Here is a 20617-nt window from a genome sequence, read left to right on the forward strand (position 1 = left end):
ACGGGAGTGGTAGCTGCTAGTCTAAGGCAGACTGCATGGAATGGAGAGAGAAATGTGGTAACCTTTCTCTCTCGTCATTTACATTTTACAGCAAACCAATATGTTATTTTCTTTTGTGCCATAAAAAGGAAATCTTCTTCAAACCTGTCCAGTGATCTCTCTTGGTCAGTTACTCACACACACACTCACAGATGCAACCTCCACATTTTACATTGGAAAGCAATGGATAATTTTGAGCCAGGAAATGTATCCTTGCTCTTGTGATCCTTATTCAAGCCAGGTTCCTGAGGTTTGAGCAAACCCCCGACCCCCCAACCCCTCCAGCAATACATTTTGGAATGGGATCATCAATACATGTTCTAAAGGGCCACCTTCCCATCCCAGGTGCAATGTATCCCTGTTTATTAAGACTCTTCCATTTGTTACTGCCATTCTCACTTTGTTCTGGGTTCTCTTATTTCCCCACGCAGAGGAATAAGAATAACAGCAGAACGTAAGATCCCAAACTAGCCGTAAATCAGCAACCAATGTACGTTCAGACAGTGCATGTGTTTTTCCTCCCTGGAGTGGCTTCTTTCTAGGTATTTTCTTTACAAAAGAAGATTATATGGGACTTGGGAAGGCCCTTGCTGTTTTTCCCTTCAAACCATTCTGCTCCGAGTTAAACATGTGCAACCTCATTAACGGTGACAGGGTTGTGCAGAAGTAGCTGGTGTCACAGTTGGACTCTCATTATCAGAATTTGCCCAGGATATTGTTAATTTGTCGACTCTTTAAAAATGACCGTTTAGGCTCCTTTTTTGTAGCTGGTTGCATACTGAGCATTTGTTCCTAATTACATTTTACCTTCTCTCACTTTCCATTCCCACAACTTACACTGTTTATTGCAGAATCTGGGTGTCTCACTTTGCCTCTTCCCCCTCCAGCTTCCATGGCACTGGACTAAATGTTAGCCCCATTAAAGTCAATACAAGTTTTATCAGTGGTGCTGATAAGACCAGGATCTGGCCCTTTGCATATATATTTTCCTGTCAAATTCTGTTTAACTTAAATGATCTATTTTAGGAAGTTCCTTAAAATTATTTTAAATGGTTATTCCTCATTCCCAGAGGCAGGAGACTAGGAAGAGTAGAAAGCAACTGCTACAGGCAAGGAAGCCAATAAGCACATAATTTTCTGTCTCCTGAACAAGGATCCAAGCTTGAAGTGTTTTCTTTGTTTTAATTAGGGGTTCATTATTACAACCCAACACTGCCAGAAAACTAATCAGAATGTGGCACTCTCCATTATTAGGGATACCCTCAGTGTATTTAGGCTGGTAACATGAAAGGCAAGGGAAGGAAGGGTAGATCTGCCAAAAGAGGCAAGCAAGTACTTTCTGTGCCCATGAGAAAAGCTGTAATCCATTTCTTTAAACTCCTGCTGTGAAGAATGTCCTGTCTTTCATGGCATATAATGCCACATTTATATGAGACAAGTGACATTTGGGGAATTGTAAAATGGTATTGTGGGCTTCCACACTTATCACATTTCAATGGATTCCAGATCAAGTGCGGTCAATTTACAAAATAAAATAAATAAATAAATAAGTCTAACTACTAGCCTTGCAAACCTGGGATCTGAAAGTGAACTGGGTTATTTCTGACCTGGGCACAATTCCCAGTCATAAAGATTCTGCAGGCCAATGTTGCTCTTAGGTGCACGTGTGTAATAACTTAATTCCTCTTTAATTAGACCCTTAGTTATACCTGCATGGCCCTATTGCCTTCAGGTATGATTGAGGGCATAATTTGAAGACAGTGGGTTTGCCCACGTAGCCCTGTAGTTGGAGCTTAGTTAACAATTCTGTTGGTGATGAGCAGCCAGAAAAGAATCCAGTTCACTCTCCCAGAGCTGGGTTGGTTTTGCAGGGCTGACAGCAGGAAATAATCTTATTTTCGCCACATCAGTTGGCAGAGCTGACTGAATACACAAAGGGAACAAATATCCAGAGGCTAATGCAATGTTAAAATTACATAATTAACATTTTTTTAATTCAGGAAATGCAAAAGTTAAGGTTCTTGCTACCTCATTGCACATCCTGTATATTTTATAGGATATACAGTATGACATAAAGAATACAGGGAGGCAGTGTTGCCCAGTAGACAGAGCATGGGGTTTGGCATTAAGAGACCTGTTTTCTGTTCCCAGCACTGCCGCTTATCTGCTCTGTGACCTTTGGCAAGTCACCGCACTTCTCTGTGCTGTAGTTTCCTCATCCCCAAAGTGGGGATAATGAAACTTACTTCCTTTGTAAAGTACTTTGAACTCTATGGATAAAAAGCACTACATAAGAGCAAAGTGTTATTACTAAATGTCTTATTTAGCCAGAAAAACAGGAACAGAAAATATTTATATGAGCAAGGTGGCCATGTTAGTGTTGCTGTAGAAACTTAAATTTTTACATATCCTGACTATTTTAAATTTAACTGTGCATTCTTATTATTGCATCAGTAAAGTTTCTTGCATTGATATATATTACCATTCATGTGTATTGCACTTTAGAGGGTTGGTAGTTATTTCCACTGTGATCTCTCTGTTTCAGAAGAGTGGGTGTGGAGGATCTAGTCTATAACAGAGTATTTTATTCACACTGAACACCCACTGCTTTGTACTTTTCTGGGACTTGGCCCCATATCATACTAGTTTCTTGCGGTGGCTTAATTAAATATCAAGTGTTGAATCTGGAAACTAAAATGACAGATGAGCAGTAAGGAAATGAAAAGAGGATGGTAAAAAAATTATTTTTCTGCTTTTATGAATTTCCTCTTTCCTTGATTTTATAGCTGTCTTCAGTTCCCCAGGGTCCCTCCGTGAGTTAATATGCAGAAGTTTGAGGTTAATATGCTCAAGAATGGCATGCAAGCTACTTAAAGAGGCCCATTTGGATAATGGGTACAGCCAATTCAGCGCTGACACATAGAGAGTGTCTACATTGCAATTAGACATTCACGGCTGACTCTGGCTCACAGGGCTCAGGCTAAGGGGCTCTTTAACTGCAGTGTAGACGTTCGGGGTCTGGCTGCAGCCCAAGCTCTGGGACCCTCCCACCTCACAGGCTCCAAGAGCCTGGGCTCCAGGCCGTGCCCAAACATCTACACCACAATTAAACAGCCCCTTAGCCTGAGCCCCGTGAGCCCGAGTCAGCTGGTATCAGGGGTGAAAGTAACTTAAAAATCTAACCAGTACGGGGGCCCAGCTCTGGGCCCCCAAAGGGGCAAAGCCTCGGGCAGAAGGGGGCAAGGCTGGGGGTCAGCCTCCCCCAGCCAGCCCTTCAGCGCTGCCCGGCCTGTGCTGCCCGGGGCTCCGGCGGCAATTCAAAGGGCCCGGGGCTCCGGCTGCCACTGTGCATTTTTAAATTGCCAGGCCCTGGGGCAGCTTCCCCTTTTGTCTGCCCCCCCCCCCCGACAGCCCTGGAGGGAGCAAAAAGGGCAGCAATGTTAACATGGGCTGTGTACGGGCCTGTACCAGTGGCCACTTCTTACCGGTACACCATACTGGCCTGTACAAGCCTACTTTCACCTCTGGCTGGTATTGGCCACCCATGGGTTTTTAATTGCAGTGTAGACATACCCATAGTTGCAAGCAATACTAATACTGATCAGCATATTTTAAACGCTTGGGCCCACCTGGAAATTTCCAGCTATACCAATAGGTTAATGCAACACTGAACATTCTGCTGAATAAAATATCAAATAGTACTTCTGAGGGATATACTGAGAGAGTTAAATAAGAGCTTCACCACTGTCTGTGAATGTGGTCGGCTCATTGAACACCAGCAACAGGCAGTTTGCTAATCTGGGATTTCTGATCCGCTACTGATCTGAGGGCGGTTTCAGATTTCACCATTAGAAACACTGAAGCTCCATACAACTTGTGGCCTGAAGATGGGTGAGGAAAGCAGGAGAAGGCATTGCTAGTGGATGGGACTAAAACACATTATTGTAAATTCTGGTCCTTAGACTGAGGTCTTGCACTGCCCTCTGCTGGGGTGTTAAGAGAAGTCTGGTGTCAGTGCAGTTCTTCAAATCCAGATTACATCTGAAGAAACAGTAACTTTTCCAAGTTTATTTTTAAAACAAATCTGCCTCTCCTCCATTTTGCTCAGCATGCTGGTCGAAAAGCTTATGTCATGAGCTTTCCTGCATTAACTGTTAGTTGTACATGAAAATGGCATTGTTTAATTAAAACTTTAATTTCCTGAGCCTTCTGCTGGCTGTGGACACCTTGCTACATCACCTGTGACCCACAGACCATACATGAATCCTATGTCAGTGATTGCAAACTCATTTCCTTCCAGTTTTTGTCTTGGGGGTAGGAGTGCTAATATCCATATTCAGTGTGTGTCTCATGTATCACAAACAATATCAGCTATGTAGTGAATATTAAAGCTACATAGACTGTCTTGATGTCTGGGATGCAGAAGTGTGGGCTGAATTTCACAGTTACCACCCAGGCTGTTAAGAGGCAGTGTAAGCTAGTGGATAGGGCACTGAGGTACAATTCAAGAGATGTGGTCGGTACTATTCCTGGCTCTCCCCATGACCAGCTGGGTGACCTTGGGCAAGTTAGTTTACCTCCCTGTGCCTGTTTTCCCTCCCACCTTTTGGCTTTCTTATCTTTTTAGATAGAGAGCTCTTTAAGGCAGGGGCAGTCTGTTTTCTGTAGCTGCTCTAGGCTCTTTTATAAGGCAGGTGGAGGTTAATTTCTGCCTGTAACAAGCCCCTTAGAATTGCAATGTTGCAGATTAGGACGCTGAATCTCAACAAGTAGTGAAAATGCTAGCATGTATGTGGGAGCATGAAAGCCAGGCTGAGGCCCAGATTTTTGAAGGCATTTAGGCACTGCTCCACTCCGTGCTGCAAGGCCTAAGTGACTTAGGAACCTATATCTCATTTTTCAGAAGTGACAAGCTCTTAAGGGCCACATTTTTAAATGTACATACATGCCTTATTCTCTTAGAAATCAGTGGGAGTTAGGTGCCTAAATATCTTTAATAATCTGGCTCCTAAGTGCCTAAGTCATTTTTGAAAAAGAGACCAAGGCTATGTCTACACAGGAGACCTTACAGTAACACAGCTGTACTGATGCAGCTGCATCACGGTAAGATTGCTTATGTAGCTGCTCTATGCTGACAGGAGGGAGCTCCACCATTGACATAATTAAACCACCTCCAATGAGCGGGAGTTGCTATGTCGGTGGGAGAAGCTTTCCCGCTGACATAGCACTTTACACACTACCACTTATGCCGGCGACACTTACGTCACTCAGTCGGGGTGTGCTTTTTTCACACCCCTGAGTGACATACGTTTTGCCAACACCACTGTAGCGTTTTAGTGAAGACACTACTACAACTGCAGGACAGCTTCTTCCGTCGGCATAGTTAATTCACCTCCATGAGAGGTGGTAGCTATGTCGATGGGAGAAGGTTTCCTATTGACACAGCGCTGTCTACACCAGGGGTTCGGTCAGTATAACTACGTCACTCAGGACTGTGGATTTTTCACACCTCTAAGCGATGCAGTTTTACCAATATAAGTCTGCCTGAGCAGAGCAACACATAGATACCGTTAAAAATCTGAGCCTGAGGACCTTGAACTACTTGACATCCCAGAGAGTCCACCTCAGACAGAGCAGACCTGCCAGCTCTGCAAAAGTAGAAAGAAGCACCCATCAACACATTTTGATCTGACAAAGCCCACGTCTGTTGACCTTCTGGGTATAAGCAAGGCGTTTTTGTCTGCCCCAGCTTTTGCCTGAGGTGGAGATTATAGGCTTTAGGTGTATCTTTGTCCTGGGGTAAATCTACATAATTATAGGGATACTGATCAGTGTATTTTGCATACCGCATTCTGAATTTTCTGCCCAGAGATATTGTGATGTGTACACTGTACTGATCCTACAATGGAAATAAAGAAATGGTTTCCATACCCATGTGCTGCTCAGGAGCTGGCACTGGGTGTTAGAAAGCTCTTCAAGGCAGCAGATGCAAGGTTTAAACATAAGGCTCTCATAGTTCTGCTCTCATTTATATCACTGATGTAACAAAACAATTTAGCTCACATTGTCCTACCACAGTAATGGGAGTAACATTTTGAGACAGAACATGGCAATGCAGTCCTTCTGGTTCCATCCAGGTGCTAGGAGGTACCCAACAAGAGAAGCTCTGACTAAGAGAAACTGTCTTGTTGAAAATAAAAGCAGGAGTCGGGGTAAGGAGGTTCTGGCCTCCTTGACAAGAACTTCTTGACATCTTGTGCAATGTAATGTCCACCACTGCTTTAGCGATCATCAACACCGACCTCCTGAAGACTCATCTCATGCTTGTCCCCCTCAACTTTGTTTCTCGTTCCATTTCCAGGGGGAGAGGGGCATGCCAGGGCTGCCAGGAAAACATGGAGCTAAGGTACCCTGCAAGGAATGGAGTGAGCTTTGTCTACCTGACCCTGCCCATACCTCTCAACTGTCCCTGAATTTCAGGGATGGCCCCAATTTGGTTTCTAGAATGATTCTTCTCACTTTCTCTATCATTTTCTTTCCGCTTCTAAAATGCAAAGCATAGGGCCTAATTTATCAAAGGGATAACAGGGGAGAAAAGTTTTACTGAAGAAACCACATGCCTATTCCCAATGCTAATTCCTATTTTGAGGTCTAATCCTGGAAGATGCTGAGTGTCCTTTATTCCACTGAGATCAGCACCTCCCAGGATCAGACCTGTAATACTTTATTCTAGTGAGAATTACCACTAATTAGTATTGGTAAGATATCAGCACTTTATAAATTGTGAACATGTATCTAGTGGCCCAATTTACCTCTGCCAACTCCAGTTTTAGGTATGTGTTATTCCATGGAAATCAGTGGAGTTACACCAGTATAAAAATGGAGAATGCAGTGGTGTATCAGAGCCAGTGTGTGTACGTGTTACAGGATTGAAATTAATATTGGAAAAGATCACTAGACTTATTCATTACAATTTTAAAGTAGAAAAATAAGGAATAGGAATAGCATCAGTTCAGTAAAATCTAACTCCCAAACATGATCTGTACATGATCCCTTTCATGACTCGGGCCCATATTTACTAAAAACTACTCACCTCTGATACATTTCTGAATGCTTTTTCCCCTTTTATTACATAGAATCCCTGATTTCCATCTTCTGTCCTTGTGTTTTTTAGCTTTGTCCCTGATTTCTGTTTCAGAAAGTTGAGAGGTATGATCCTGCCCTTCCCCTGCTTCACACTTCTCCTTGTCTGAATTTTTCCAAGCTCTTTCCAGTTATGAACTCATTCTCATCCTTCTTTTTTGCTTCTCATCTGCTACGTTAAGTTCCCCAAACCTTCCTGTTAGCTACTTTCTAACCCTGCTTCATCTCATTCTCCCCCACCTCGTTTCCTAGATTGTCATTACTCCTCATGTTTGCTTTCATAACTGAACATTTTCACAAGGATCTAACTAGTACTAACACTTAGAAAACAAAAATATCTAGTCTGAGCAAGGGAGTGATGCTGAAGTTTTGCTTTTGCACCATTGCCACTGAGGGAAATATAATCGTATCCACAGGAGCACCTGCCCCAACGGTCCAGTAAACAACCACCTCAGTTTCCGGGGCGGGACTCAAGTCCATAATTTGTTGGTGGTGTTTTGTTCTGCTGTGCAGAACGACGCAAGAATCTGAGTGCTTGAGAGTCTTTTTGCTGGTGATAGCTGGCTTCAAAGATTTCCTCTGCAAATCTGATACTCGAGTTTATGTCTTCTGTGGTAAAACAGAATGATGATTGTTAACAAGACCAAGAACATTTTCTTTTTCTGTTGTCATTGGACATTTTGTTCAGGGACTCTTTTTTAATAAAAATCTGGATTCAAACATTTAACAAGGTGTTTGGTCCTCACATTGTCTCCTTCATCCGTTTCGCAACACTGCTCCCATGGGGTCATGGGTTCAACTTCACTAGAAGTAGCACACCTAAATCTGGGGGAAGAGATAAATTGTTTCCTCTGTGCGAGTTGAGCCAGTGATGTCTTTCTGTGGTGGCACACCCTCCTTGCTATTCTGGATAGCATAGGCACAACTATAGGAAAGGTAATTTTAATGACTCTCCCGGTTTGGGGAACCAGGATGGATGTGTGTGGTAGCTACTGTGTTACAATGTCTCTTCTGAACTTTGGAAAAGGAAAAACATAGATTATTTAAAGTTCCTACTTGGCTGATTTTTTTTTTAAGAATATATATTTATATTTACTTCATTTCAAACCAAGTGTTCTCATCTTTCCTCTCTCTCTGCCAGGGGGTTCCTGGAATGGCTACTGCAGGGATGAAGGTCAGTTTTACATTAAAATGCAGCCTCTTAGGACAGGTCACGGATAAGAAAGAGGACAAGGGCCATGAGAGGAGATGAAACCTCCAGCCTTAGACTGATGGCCATTAGTTCATGGCAGGAAAGCCATGGATTAAAAGAAAATGGAGACATACATTCATTTTCCTGCCAATATGGAAAGGGGAAAGCTCAAGCCAAAACAGATATAGAAAATGGCTATCCCTTTTATCAGGGAGAGGCTAGGGCCTGTCTATGTTATAGCAAAATGCTAACTCCAGTGGGAGAATGACTGATCCCTTCCTGGATTGGTCAGCTAAACTATACTTGTTCCAGGCCTGACTGTAAGAAGACTTCGGTTCTCTTAGTCCCTCAGTTCACTTTCTGTGAGACAACGGTCCTCTGTTGGTTTCAGCTCCTCTCAAACCCCATTCTTAACAGTACTTGAACCTCCCTATTTCCATAGCTTCCATTTATTTCCTAATAAACAAAATTATTATTAATTATTATTATTATTATATCCCACCTTTTCAACCAATATCTCTGTTTCTCCACTACCTTGGAACCAGATAGATTTCTGCATTAGAATATGCTCAGTGCTCAGATTTCACGGTGACAGGCAGCCTTATAAAAACCTAGAAAGATAGGTATAGCCAGATCAGCTGGCTTGAAACAGCCCAGGTGAGTTCCAAAACCCACTGACTGATACCAAGCAACAATGGAATGCTCTGTCCATGGGCCTAAAAAACCTTGGAAGCAACAAGCACTGTCCTCGACTGCTGGTGAAGGCTCTCTCTCCCACTCCCCTTGGCTGGTATAACTGCCACCGCCAAGATTCCATGATTGTCCAAGGCCCAGCACAACAGGGCACCAATTGTGATTGCTACCTTTGGATGCTTCTGTAATACAAATAATTAGTAATAACAATAGCCGCAGAATCCCCTAGAGCCAGCAAAGGGCTGTACAAGTAGCAGCTCAGGAACAATGTGACTCACCACTAGAAGCTTTCTGAACTTGTGAGAGAGCTGGTGGGACTATTCCACACTTCTTGGTAGGACCCTTGGGACATGCCCTTTAAACAGGAGGTCTAGGAAACTATTTCTTAGGGAACAACTCAAAATGGTCATTTACCTCCCTTTTATTAATGGCACTTTCGGCCTATGGGCTGTACCATATGTCTTCAAAATTAGGATAAAAACAACAATATCCATGTACAAGAATAACCAAGAGAAAAGAAAAACCAAGTCTGCAATATGTCTTTAAATTTGACCTTATACCCCTATTTCCACAAATCTAAATTCAAATTGAAATCAAACTAAAGCACAGCTTTGGTTTGCTGCCTTCTTAAATGACCCTTCTCTTTTTTTATCTAGAAGTGGGTTGGCCACCCCCTCTATTCTCTTTCCTTCTCACTGTATATTTTTCCATCTTTTCCTCATGCAGGGCAAGCCAGGGAATCCGGGAGAAAACTATTGCTCTTAAAGGAATAATCATTGCAAATCTGCATTTCCTGTATTTTGTTTAGAGGAGCTTATATTTATAAGGAGTTTCCTGGTGTCCTCTGTAAAATGACATCTCTGCTTCAGAAAAGCAGAGTTGCATTTCTCCCTAAAAGAAGAGAGGCATGTTTGAGAGAGATTTCCATATTGTAATTAGATTATCTTCTGTCCCCTTCCCTCCCTACTCACTCAGTGCTTGTGTCTGGGGGGGATATTCCCCTGCTATTCTCTTTCTTTTCTTCTTTGGCCCTTAGGCTATGTGGCAAGCTGCTATTACTGGAGAGTATATTCTCTCCCTGTTCCCCTTGGCTACCTCTCCCCAACAGCACTTCCAGGGACATGCCAGTGCTGCAGAGGGAACTGCTGGGGACGCACTCCTGCACTTTTGGCAGATGCTGTATAAATTGGTCCCATGTTTCATGTCCCCTCCTATCAATATGTGTAAAATAGTAAAAATGGTACAAAAATACCCCTGAATTTCTTTCACTTGGCAGCAAATGCAGACAACTGAGCAGCTGGCTCCTCTTGTTTTAGCTTTGATCAGGTTTGTAGTGTTATGTTGTAGAGTGTGGAGACCGCTAGGCATATAACAGATGTATTCTCTGTCTCTTTTCTTACCAACAAGGGAGAACCTGGAGTTGCAGGGATGATGGGCCCCCCAGGTTTGCCAGGGAAAAGGGGACAGAGGGTAGGACAATGTGTGTTTGGATGTGATTTCTTAGCACTGCTGTGCTGGCCTGCTCCTCCCTTATAGGCATGGCTAAAGTGGGTCTGCTTTGCACTACAGTTCCATGCGTGTGGTGGAATGCTCTTATCCCATTGCTGATGCTCTCATCTCATTGATGAAAAGTGCTTTGTATGTTCCTCCTTGCAAGAAACAGAAAGACCAACCCAAAGGGGGAATGAGTACGTTCTGGGAAGGGAATGAAGTACTGAGCATTAACATTCTCTTGAGAAAGGTTTTGTACCTTTTGATTACAGCAATAATAAATTATGAGGAATCTGAATACCCGGAATTAGGATGTCTTAATGAACGTGTATGCACCTCAGAATGTTCTCTGTAGGTCCTCCTCTCACTACAGCACATGAATGCTGATCCTGATTCTTGGACTACGATGAAAAGCAGATATGCTGAGCACATAACAGGAGCAGAGTGCTGTAGTCAGAGGAGTCTGGAGCACTGGATTATTCAGGAGAAAGTATTATTTTGATTATCCTGAAAAGGAGATAAAATCCTTACATCCAATTAGTATTCCTTCTGCCGAAGAGGCATAAAAGCCCCTTGCTATTCAAACAAATGCAATTATTTAACAAGACCGACTGCCTGATTTTGCGTGTAATGCATATATCCAGATGGGCCAAGGCCCACCTCCTGTTGTATAGATGCCAAATTAATTGCAGGTAGAAATCAGAGCATCTGCACTTCTAAACACCTGCTTTGTGATTGCGCTCTGGTAAGTATTGGTGGAAGTACCCCGTTTGCACTCATGACTGAATTAGGAGTACAAATTTTGCAGGTGCAAATCATGCCCATGAAAAGGATATCACCTTATTGAAAATGTGTCCCTTAAATAGGAAGGGACTGAGAGTATGTTCATTCCTCTTTGAATTGGGGTGTTACCCATGGCTGTTTCTAATGAGCACTCAGTTTTTTAAAATGATTGACTTCTGTTGTCTGCTCTTTAGGTTCTCAGTGAACTTTTCACCACACGATATACTGTGTCTGCATCCATAAGAGCAGCTTCCCTTTACTGGGGTGTTCCACTTTGACTCAGTGGATTAATATGAACAGTGACATGGCTGGAGATCATAAGATTCTGACATCCTAGAGATGGCCAATAATTCAAACTTTTCCTTAGGAAACAAAATCCAGCACATTGCCCTTCTCGCTTTTCCAAGGAGAAAATCATTAGCTTGTGGTTGCAAGGTTGTGTACATGTTCTAACAAGGATGAAAGGCTACAGAGCACTTACACTGAGCTGGAGGTCAGAGTGTCTTGTAAAATAGATAACTGTCCTATCTTAGGTGGGATGCAGAGTTGTCTAGAACAAGGATAGTTTTCTTTTAATTAATTCCTGTAGAGCCATACAGTGCATGCCCCTTCTCAGAACACTTTTGCAGGCACCTTGCATGTTAGATGTCAGTCCTTGAACTCTGTTGAAATTCATATACGTGTCTTTCTAAGAGATTAAAGTATCTCAGCCATGCATGCAAGGAAAAATAAATTCCTTACCTATAATTTTTCTTTTGATTTTGTTATTGTAAGAGAGCCATGGGCTATTGTGGGCTAGGGTCCCGAATAAATACTTTAAAAGTCTCTATAGACCAAATTTCTGAGTTAACCCACCTTAAAAGAGATTCCATGTACCTGTATGCTATTGAGAAATACAGTCAAGTAACTGTTCATGTGTGAGTTACTCTTTGACAAATTAAAGAGTTTAAATAAATCTAAAACCAAGTATTATCCAATGCTATTGGGGGGAAAAGATTGGGGAAATGGGGACTAATCATAGTAAAAACCATAGTAAAAAAATCATAGTTATCATCTTCATCTATAAAAATTGCTAACTTTGGAGAACTAACAATTACAGGAAAGAAAATATCTTTTCTCTAGTGGTAAGTGTTATTGTACTAGAGACATTCTCTTAGAGACTAAAATGATTGTAAACTATAGCAACCGAATCCCTGTCAGCTGTCTAAATAGAGCCTGTTGTACAAGCAGCTCATCACGTATGGAAATGCTGGAGATAAGGGTTTGGTTTACAGTTTGCACCCTGTGGACAGACTAGAACAGGATCTTAATCAGAACTTACAAGGCAGTAAGTGAGCCAATTGTGGCACAAAAATTCTAAGAGATATGCCTTGTACCGATGGCTTCAGGCACACAAAAGATATGACTGCAAGCTAAACAAAGTCACTTCACAAAAACAGCCATGGGGTGGCATGTGTCTGTCCTTTACTCATTTCAGTGTGGAATTTATCCAGAATCTGATTATACCTCTCACAACTCAGTTCAGTCAGACTACTCCTCTTGCTGGGGTCTTGATTGCTTAGGGGTCATGACAAGGATGGCCTATCTGGTCCTCTTCTGACCTTGTAATTTTCCCTTTTCCTGTTTTCACTCCTCTTCATCAGCACTGAGCACTTTAGAGTTTGGCTGCTAAAGGAGATGATGCACTAATTCTTTAGAGCCTGGTGATTGAGAAGAGGATTTGTTATTATCAATGTACTAGGAGATGAACAAACAGAAAATATCTAAAGGTCAAACAAAGGGTATATGAGTATCTCTGAGATTCCCTTACAGTACAGTGAGTTTGATTCCTTTGGAGGAATGCTGTCAGGATGCCTTTCAAGCTCATCGGCTGTAGTTATATTCAGAAGAGTTAGGTGGCAGCAGCAGGAGCAGGAATGTCTTTCAGAACCGATATGAAAAGAGTTATTTCGGTATGTGCCCCTCAGACAATCTGGGGCATTGTTGCACTATCGAGCAGTGCTGCACAATGCTATTCAATCACAAGTTTTTGAACTTTTACACAAGATATGACCTGATATTTGGCTTGCACAGAGGGCCCAGTTTCATATTCCCTGCACCTTCGAACACTCAGCCTCTTGTCAAGGATCAGGCCCTAAGATGCTTTCAGTCATTTACACTTAATTGAGCAGTTCCTCAAAGAGTGTAAATGGTCACAGTTCCATTTACTTAAATGAGCTCTGACAATTGACACCAGCCACAGAGTTACCCCAGTAGCATCTTGTGTGAAAATGTCTCTCTTGATTCCATGCGACCATTTGTATCTTGCATTCACTTTCAAACATTCATCTGCTGCACGAAAGGGACTAGCAACAACCCATGTGTTCTACAGAAGGAGCATATGTGCAGGTGGCAAAGAATTAACAACACCAAGCACTGCCCATCTGCAATGAGTTTGTTGAGTTTTGGCTGTTAGAACAAGGAAGAAAATACATAATCAAAGTGCAGGTTTTAAAGTCAAAATGACCTTTAATTTGGTAGCGGTACAGTGGCCTTTTAATGCTAAGAGTCTCATAGAAAGGAACAGACAGTGGCACATACTGGCTTTCTAAAACATAAGGTGAAAAGATGTCAGAGATAAGAGAAAATGATGACACAGTTAAGCAGATACTGAAGGCAGGGAGAAAGCCTTGGCTGCCTCTTAAACGGGTGTCCCAGTGGGAAAAGAAGAGTTTTAGGAATGTTTGCTGTATTGTATCAGATGAGTTCTATGGATTCAGTAGCACTTTCACTGATCCCACAAGTAATGGAAGCCGTTAAAGCTACCCCCTGACCATTTCTGCCTTTCACCAACAGGGGGAGAAGGGAAGAGCTGGTGATCCCGGACTTCCTGGATTCCTAGGACAGAAGGTGTGTAATGTTCTCTGACTTTTGCCACACTTTTCATCCCATTTCCCTTCCCCTAACAAAGAAGCTTGCACTCACATGTACACAATTACCTAAACTGTACGCACATGTGCTTGCATACGCACTTACACATATATGTGCACACACACAAATACACTGAATACGATCACCTGTACTCTACTCTAGAAGTGGGAAAGTGTCAGGCTATGCAGATAATATGAACATGATTCCATGGCCAGTTCTACTGAGGAGAGGGAATTAATTTTATGTCGACAGGATGAACACAGCACATTTCTCACCCTACCTTTATGGTACCCCCTTCTTCAATCCCTGAAAACTGGCAGTTTCAAGACCAGTCCCAAGAGCAGCAGGATCCCATTGATTTAGATTAATAGCCTTATTTTCATTTTGTTATGTAGCTTTTTTAAAAAATACCCAGCTACCTAGTGTGAAAATTTGATTTATTTCAACCCAAACAAAACACTGGGATCCAACCAGAAATAAAACATTTGGGGTCAAACATATTGCTGGTCTAACTGGGTGCAGCTCCATTGATGGCACTAGAGACACAGCTGCCTGTGACGGTGGTAAACTTGGTCTACAGAATAGGAGGAATGAGTGGTTTAGGGGACTGACAGGAGAATACAAATCCTTTCATCTTTAGGATGCAAGCTCACAAATCCTGTCCAGATCAGTGACGACTAAAATGCTCCTTACCATCCAGTGGCTATTTGATGCTGTATATAAAATGAGAGGATGGTTTCTGTACAGCTCCCAGTGCATGTCACACACACGCCCCCAAATGCAATTACAACTGGCACTAACTCTTCAGCAGAGAGCCAATGGACTGAATGGGCTGGCCTATTGCACTATTAAAATGGCCACTATAGAAAAGGACTGAGACACAGTGGCAGAGCAACGTGGGGAAGCCTGTGCTGGTACTGCCAAGGCTGTATCTGTTTTGTGACCACAGAAAGGATTTCAGTCTCCAAAGCTGTCAGATGAGTTGATGGAGAGGTGCCAGCAGGTCAAAAGGAGTGGGGCTGAAAAGACTGATGGATTGGGGCCGGACGAAGAGTAGGGAATGAATGGATTTTGTGCATGATGTGGGAGGGTTGGAGGTGTTTTTCAAGCCATGTCACGTGTATCACTGACTGAGGTGGAGAATGTTTGAGGGAGCCCCTTGTTTAAATGTTGCCAACATGCTGCTGACTAAGGGTGTGCCTACACTTGGAGTTGGGGCTCCAGTTCCCAGCTCGAGGGAGACATATTCACACGAGCTCTCATAGATCTAGCATGCTAAACACAGAGTGTAGCCATGGCAGCACAAGCAGTGGGAGGGGCTAAGCTCCCTGAGTGTGTGCCCATCAGATACTACGTGGGTACTCAGGGAGCTTAGCTCGTCCCACTGCTCGTGATTCCACGGCTACATTCCATATCGACGAGAGCCAGTGTGAGTATGTCTCCTCACGTGGGGAGTCAGGCACGAACGGCATTGGCAGAACTGTGTACAAGCAGAGAAGTTCAATAACAGGAGGGGCTGCAACTCCAGATGCAGCGACACAGGGAGAACCCCTCTCTAGCCAGTTTTATCAGTCTCTGGTTCTCAGCTCTAAAATTCACCAGTAAACAACTAAGTAAAATGTAGCCAGGTTCTTCAGTAGCACCCTGCAGCCAAACCTTGTCCTGCTTCCCCCGACCCCAAAACCACAGCCTGGCTGGTGAAGTTACAGAATGAGAAATTGATTTAACTGATGGTTGATTATTCCTTGTTGAACCAGGGAGAGAAGGGAGATGCTGGCAATTCACTCGGGGGAGGTAAAGGGGAACCCGGACCCCCGGGACTACCTGGGCCTCCAGGACCAAAGGTGTGTCTCTTTCCTCCAAAGGAGTCTGTGTTTCCTTTTTGCATGAGAATGTACCTAGCTCAGGGTATTTAGGAAGGGGTTGAAGTTTGCATTTGTCTGCACTTGGCTGTAATTATGCACTGTGGAGATTTCATAAGCTAGCCAGCTCCTGCAGAGTTCTTTAGTTTGTTATTTTAAATGCTGAAGGTCAGAAAATTTATGAACTGCATTTCCTGGGGAAAAAACCCTACCTGTGTTCAAATGATTTCCCTATAGTGTCTGTAAGCAAACAGTCCCTCAGAATCACTGCCAGCAGCTGGTGCCATAGATAGCAGCTGGGAGAGGGTGAACATTGTGTATCAAGACTCAGAACCTCCTCTCCTGCTGTGTTCCTGCCTAGAGAACTAGCAGCCCTCAAACCACACCTGATAGCAGAGGATGTTTAGGACACTTAGGACTAGTTCCATTCACAGTGCAGTTAAGAGATGACCCATTGGTCCCAGTTCATACCACCCATTCACTTTGTAGTCCCGTAGCCCATGGGTAGTGTAGAAATAGGAAGTCACCTCATTGCTCTGAAACTCCTAAAAGAAATCTGGGTATGACAGGGCTACCTGAGCTAGTGGAATGTTTCCTGTCTGAAGTGCTGTCAGGTCTAACCGCTGACCCCTAGCACAGCCATTGTTAGAATTGCTCCTTTCTGCTCATTTATATGAATCTGTTGCTTTTCTCTTTTCTCCTAGGGGGAAGCTGGTGACATTGGCCAGACTGGCATTGCAGGACCGCAGGGGAAAAAGGTACAGAGGAGAAGGGCACAATAGGGGCTTATGGCTTAGCAGAGGATTCCAGGCCAGGGAGCTCAGTTACAGTATGGCAATAGGAAAATTGTTTCACCATACAAAAAACTTCCCTTAAACAATACCTGATGGCTACAGCCAGTCATTAAAAGAAACAACAATTTTCTCCAGTACACACAACATTTTCTGCAGGATCTGCACATCCAAAGCAATCAGAGCAGTATTAATCAACAGGCCCACACAAGCCTGGGTCTGAGGTGCAACGGTATTTGCAGGAAGAAGGCAAACAAGCTGCAGTGGGAATGCCCAAGCAGGCAGGGAGACTCTGAGGACTGCCCAACCAGCCCACACCTAGCAACTGCAGTTATGTAGTACAGGAGCTATGGCATCATGCTGGCCATCCATAGCTGAGGATTGGTGGGATGGAGGGCAGGGAGTAAGGAAACAAGCCCAGAATAGGAAGTGTGGAGCTAGACAAGGAGAAGGCTCTGGGAAAAGAAAGGGTTGCAGCCAGACTGACTGACTCTCCCAATATGTCAGGGAGGCTCCCATTTGGACCAAAAAACTCCCAACTCCTGATTGAATAATGTTGTCGCCCTCATAAAACTACATTGCCCAGCATCTTGTGCGTTAGCCACACACACACATATCAGTCTTTCTCTCCCTGAGTCAGCGAGAGAGGCTGAGGCACATGTGCACCTGATGCACAAGATTCTGGGATGCACAAGGCTGACGTCTGCTCTGCTTCTGCAAGAGGGGCGGGGTTGGCTGGGCTTGGCAGCCAATGGCAGGGCAGGGAGGTAGATTTGGTGTGATGGTGATGCAGAGCTGAAGCAGTGCAAAGTTGTGGCTGGACAATATATCAAGGAGGGGTTCATGCCCCATTTTCCCCAGGCCTTGGCTGCAGCAGAGAGGGGGTGAATGAGAGGTTCAGAGAGGGGAACATTCCCACTCATCCTGGGACTCAGCACAGCAGGGAGGTTGTAGATTAGGCAGGGGGGATCATGCCCCATTCTCCCCAGGCCTTTAGGTGCAAGAGGAGGGCTAACATCCTCTCCTGTCCCAGGACTGGGCACAGCAGGGAGAAGGGAGGCATGCACGGTTCTGTTCCGCTGCAAACACCCTGACAAGAGTGAATGTCTTGTCTCTGCTTCCCTGGGTGTAACTGTGGGCCTGTCTCCCCAAAGGCCGCCTATGGATGAGCTCATTATAGCCTGGCCAGGGCAGGGTCCTGTAATTCTGCTTGCCTCACTGTGTGTGCTCTAGGGTACAAGGACCTGGGTGGGGGGACAGGGAGACTGAATGGAGGTATGAGTGGGGGAGCAAGAGTGTGGCAGTGGGGGTGTTGGTGGGGCTGGAGCAGGGGCAGTGAGGCTAAGGGGATGTGGAGGGGGAGTGGAAGGATGCAGTGGGGGTATTTGGTGGGATTGGGGGAGTGGAGGGGTAGAATGCTCCCTGAAAGTAGTTTGAAAACGTTGGCCAGTATGCTAGTGAGACAGGGAGGGCTGAAAGTCAGGGCTCCTCGGATCTGGGAGGAAAGGGGAGGGGTCTAGTGGGTCAGAGCAGGGGGACCTTGATGGAACTAGCAGGTGGGTGGGGTGCTACCTGGAATCAATTTGAACATATTGATCAGTACCATTGCAGCACAGCGGAAGTGCTTCCTTCAAAAGAGGTGTATCAAGAACGGGGACTAAAGGGTTAGGAAAATAGGAGGAGATGTACAACAACATTTTAAGACCTATAGGTTCTCCCTTGGCTGACCTAGTCTTTTGAATAATCTTTTCAAACAAGCAGCTTCTGGGGGAATGTGCTGAATAAAGAATATGCTAGACAGTGTTGTGGAATGGTGATAGTAGGGCATAAGTAGAAACAGCAGCTGTAATTACAACAATAAGTGTTTTTGGCTGAACGTCCTGAAATAAGAAAAAGAAATGGGGGTTATACATATATAAATGTACTTTCTGGGGAGAGAAGGGTCTCTTCAATTGGAAAACTGTGTCTTCATTAATCAGTTGATCCTTGTTTGCTTTACCTCCTAACATAATGATGTAGCACTTGTGACTGTGTTTAATGGTTGCTCCTAAAATGTGAGCTTTACAGTCTCATTTGAAGTTCAAACAAGATGTCAGCTTACCATGTACAAGGCACTTGTTTGTAGTGTCTACGTTATAGTGCTGAAGAATGCGTCTCTTAAAAGAATATTACAAAAGGCCACATACACAATGGGAATTGTCCCTGCAAATCCTGTTAAGGCGGCTGAAGCACAGAGCACCACTCTGGCTGTAAATCAGGGCTCCGATGGGATGGGATGTCTAAGGATAAAGAATTAAATTTGTAGGAGGATCAAAGACTTTAGCGTTATTCATCACCAGCAAAATACCAGATGGCCACTCCACGTTCATCTCCCTGACCTTAAACAATCAGCTTTGTCTAGTACCAAACTTCTCAATACAGAGAATTTTAAACACTGCTTGAACCCCCTCTCGTGGTGTGTCTATTTCACATTCTGATTTCAAGTGCCCCCGAACATTAGATTATGACTTCTTGTTTTACCATTCCCCCTGTCATCTCAAGAGGCTGTACCCAAGGCCACAGTATTGTGACCATTCTGAGTACTGGTAAGCATAATCAGTTTCCCGTTTTGCTCTTTTTTTTTCATGACTGAACATAGTCATGTCTCAGGGCTGCACTCCTCATTACAGAACTATCATTTTAGTCTGTGCAGTACATTCCATCAGCAATGGAAGAGGGAATGTCAAAGTCAATATACAAAGACGCAGACTGGGGCCTAGGCTAGGGGCCTGCACATGGGGCATAAGTGGCAGTAGGAGTGCCCCATCCCCACGTGTCTGCGTGCCTGCCCTGGACCTTGGGCTCAGAGGCAAGTGGCAGCTAAGCACCTGCTACTCTCTCCTCAAGCAGGTGGGTAGGGAGAGGTGGAGAGGGAGCAGAGATTTGGCTCCGTCATTCTTGAATGCACTGGCCAGTATGAGGTGTTGGGGCAGTAATTTGCTACTGGTACGGGTCTATAGCAAATTACTATCCCCTGCTGGGGCAAGGAGAGAGCAGGGAAAGACAAATCCTTCTGTAGGGTGATTCTGGGGTTACACAGCTATGCACTGCCCCTTACACAGGGTCAATGTATTGCGAATCTAGCCCTAACTCATTTCATAGTTGCAGCAAAAAACTCCAGACCTTTGATAATGCAATGTTTGTATTGTTACAGGGAGAACCTGGAGCAGCTGGAGAACAGGGGCCTGTTGGTCCAAGGGTAGGTGCTACTCCACTGACTAATAAAGGGGCTTCATTCATGAAAATATAAGGAATTTTAGAAAGAGCAGAAGACTGCTTGTCCTGTTTAAATGGCTTCCAGACTGTTTTCCTTGTGTCTTGCCAAACCCTTTACCATGATTAACTGGGTTTATAGCTCGTTTGTATTGCCATGGTAGAGCAAAGCAGCTTGAGCACACTGGTGAATCTGACCCATAGAACCTAAGAGCAACCAGTTTAGCAACACTCTTTGTACTACATGCTGGAGTCTTCCCGCCATAAGCACTTCCCCACAGCTGTATTTATCAATCGCTCCTTGAACGGTTTTAACTTAGAAGAATTCAGACAACTCCATCCTGCATGGGAACACCAAGTCCTGACTCGAGATCTGGTTCATTTTATAGGGTCCCAAAGGGGAGCCAGGAAAGGATGAAATTGTGGATTATGATGGTAACATCAACGAAGCTCTACAGGTG

General features: G+C 44.1%; 1 protein-coding gene across 1 annotated transcript in view; it reads left to right on the forward strand.

Moving 5' to 3' along the window:
* COL13A1 (collagen type XIII alpha 1 chain) overlaps window positions 1–20617 on the forward strand; it is a 153282-nt gene that overhangs the window by 102709 nt on the left and 29956 nt on the right. The window contains exons 21-27 of the mRNA XM_074958917.1: window positions 6401–6445; window positions 8324–8356; window positions 14177–14230; window positions 16009–16095; window positions 16818–16871; window positions 20098–20142; window positions 20546–20614. Coding sequence (XP_074815018.1) covers window positions 6401–6445; window positions 8324–8356; window positions 14177–14230; window positions 16009–16095; window positions 16818–16871; window positions 20098–20142; window positions 20546–20614 — 387 coding nt within the window. The remainder of the gene's footprint in view (window positions 1–6400; window positions 6446–8323; window positions 8357–14176; window positions 14231–16008; window positions 16096–16817; window positions 16872–20097; window positions 20143–20545; window positions 20615–20617) is intronic.

Source organism: Natator depressus, chromosome 7, assembly GCF_965152275.1.
Source record: "Natator depressus isolate rNatDep1 chromosome 7, rNatDep2.hap1, whole genome shotgun sequence".
Taxonomy (NCBI): domain Eukaryota; kingdom Metazoa; phylum Chordata; order Testudines; family Cheloniidae; genus Natator; species Natator depressus.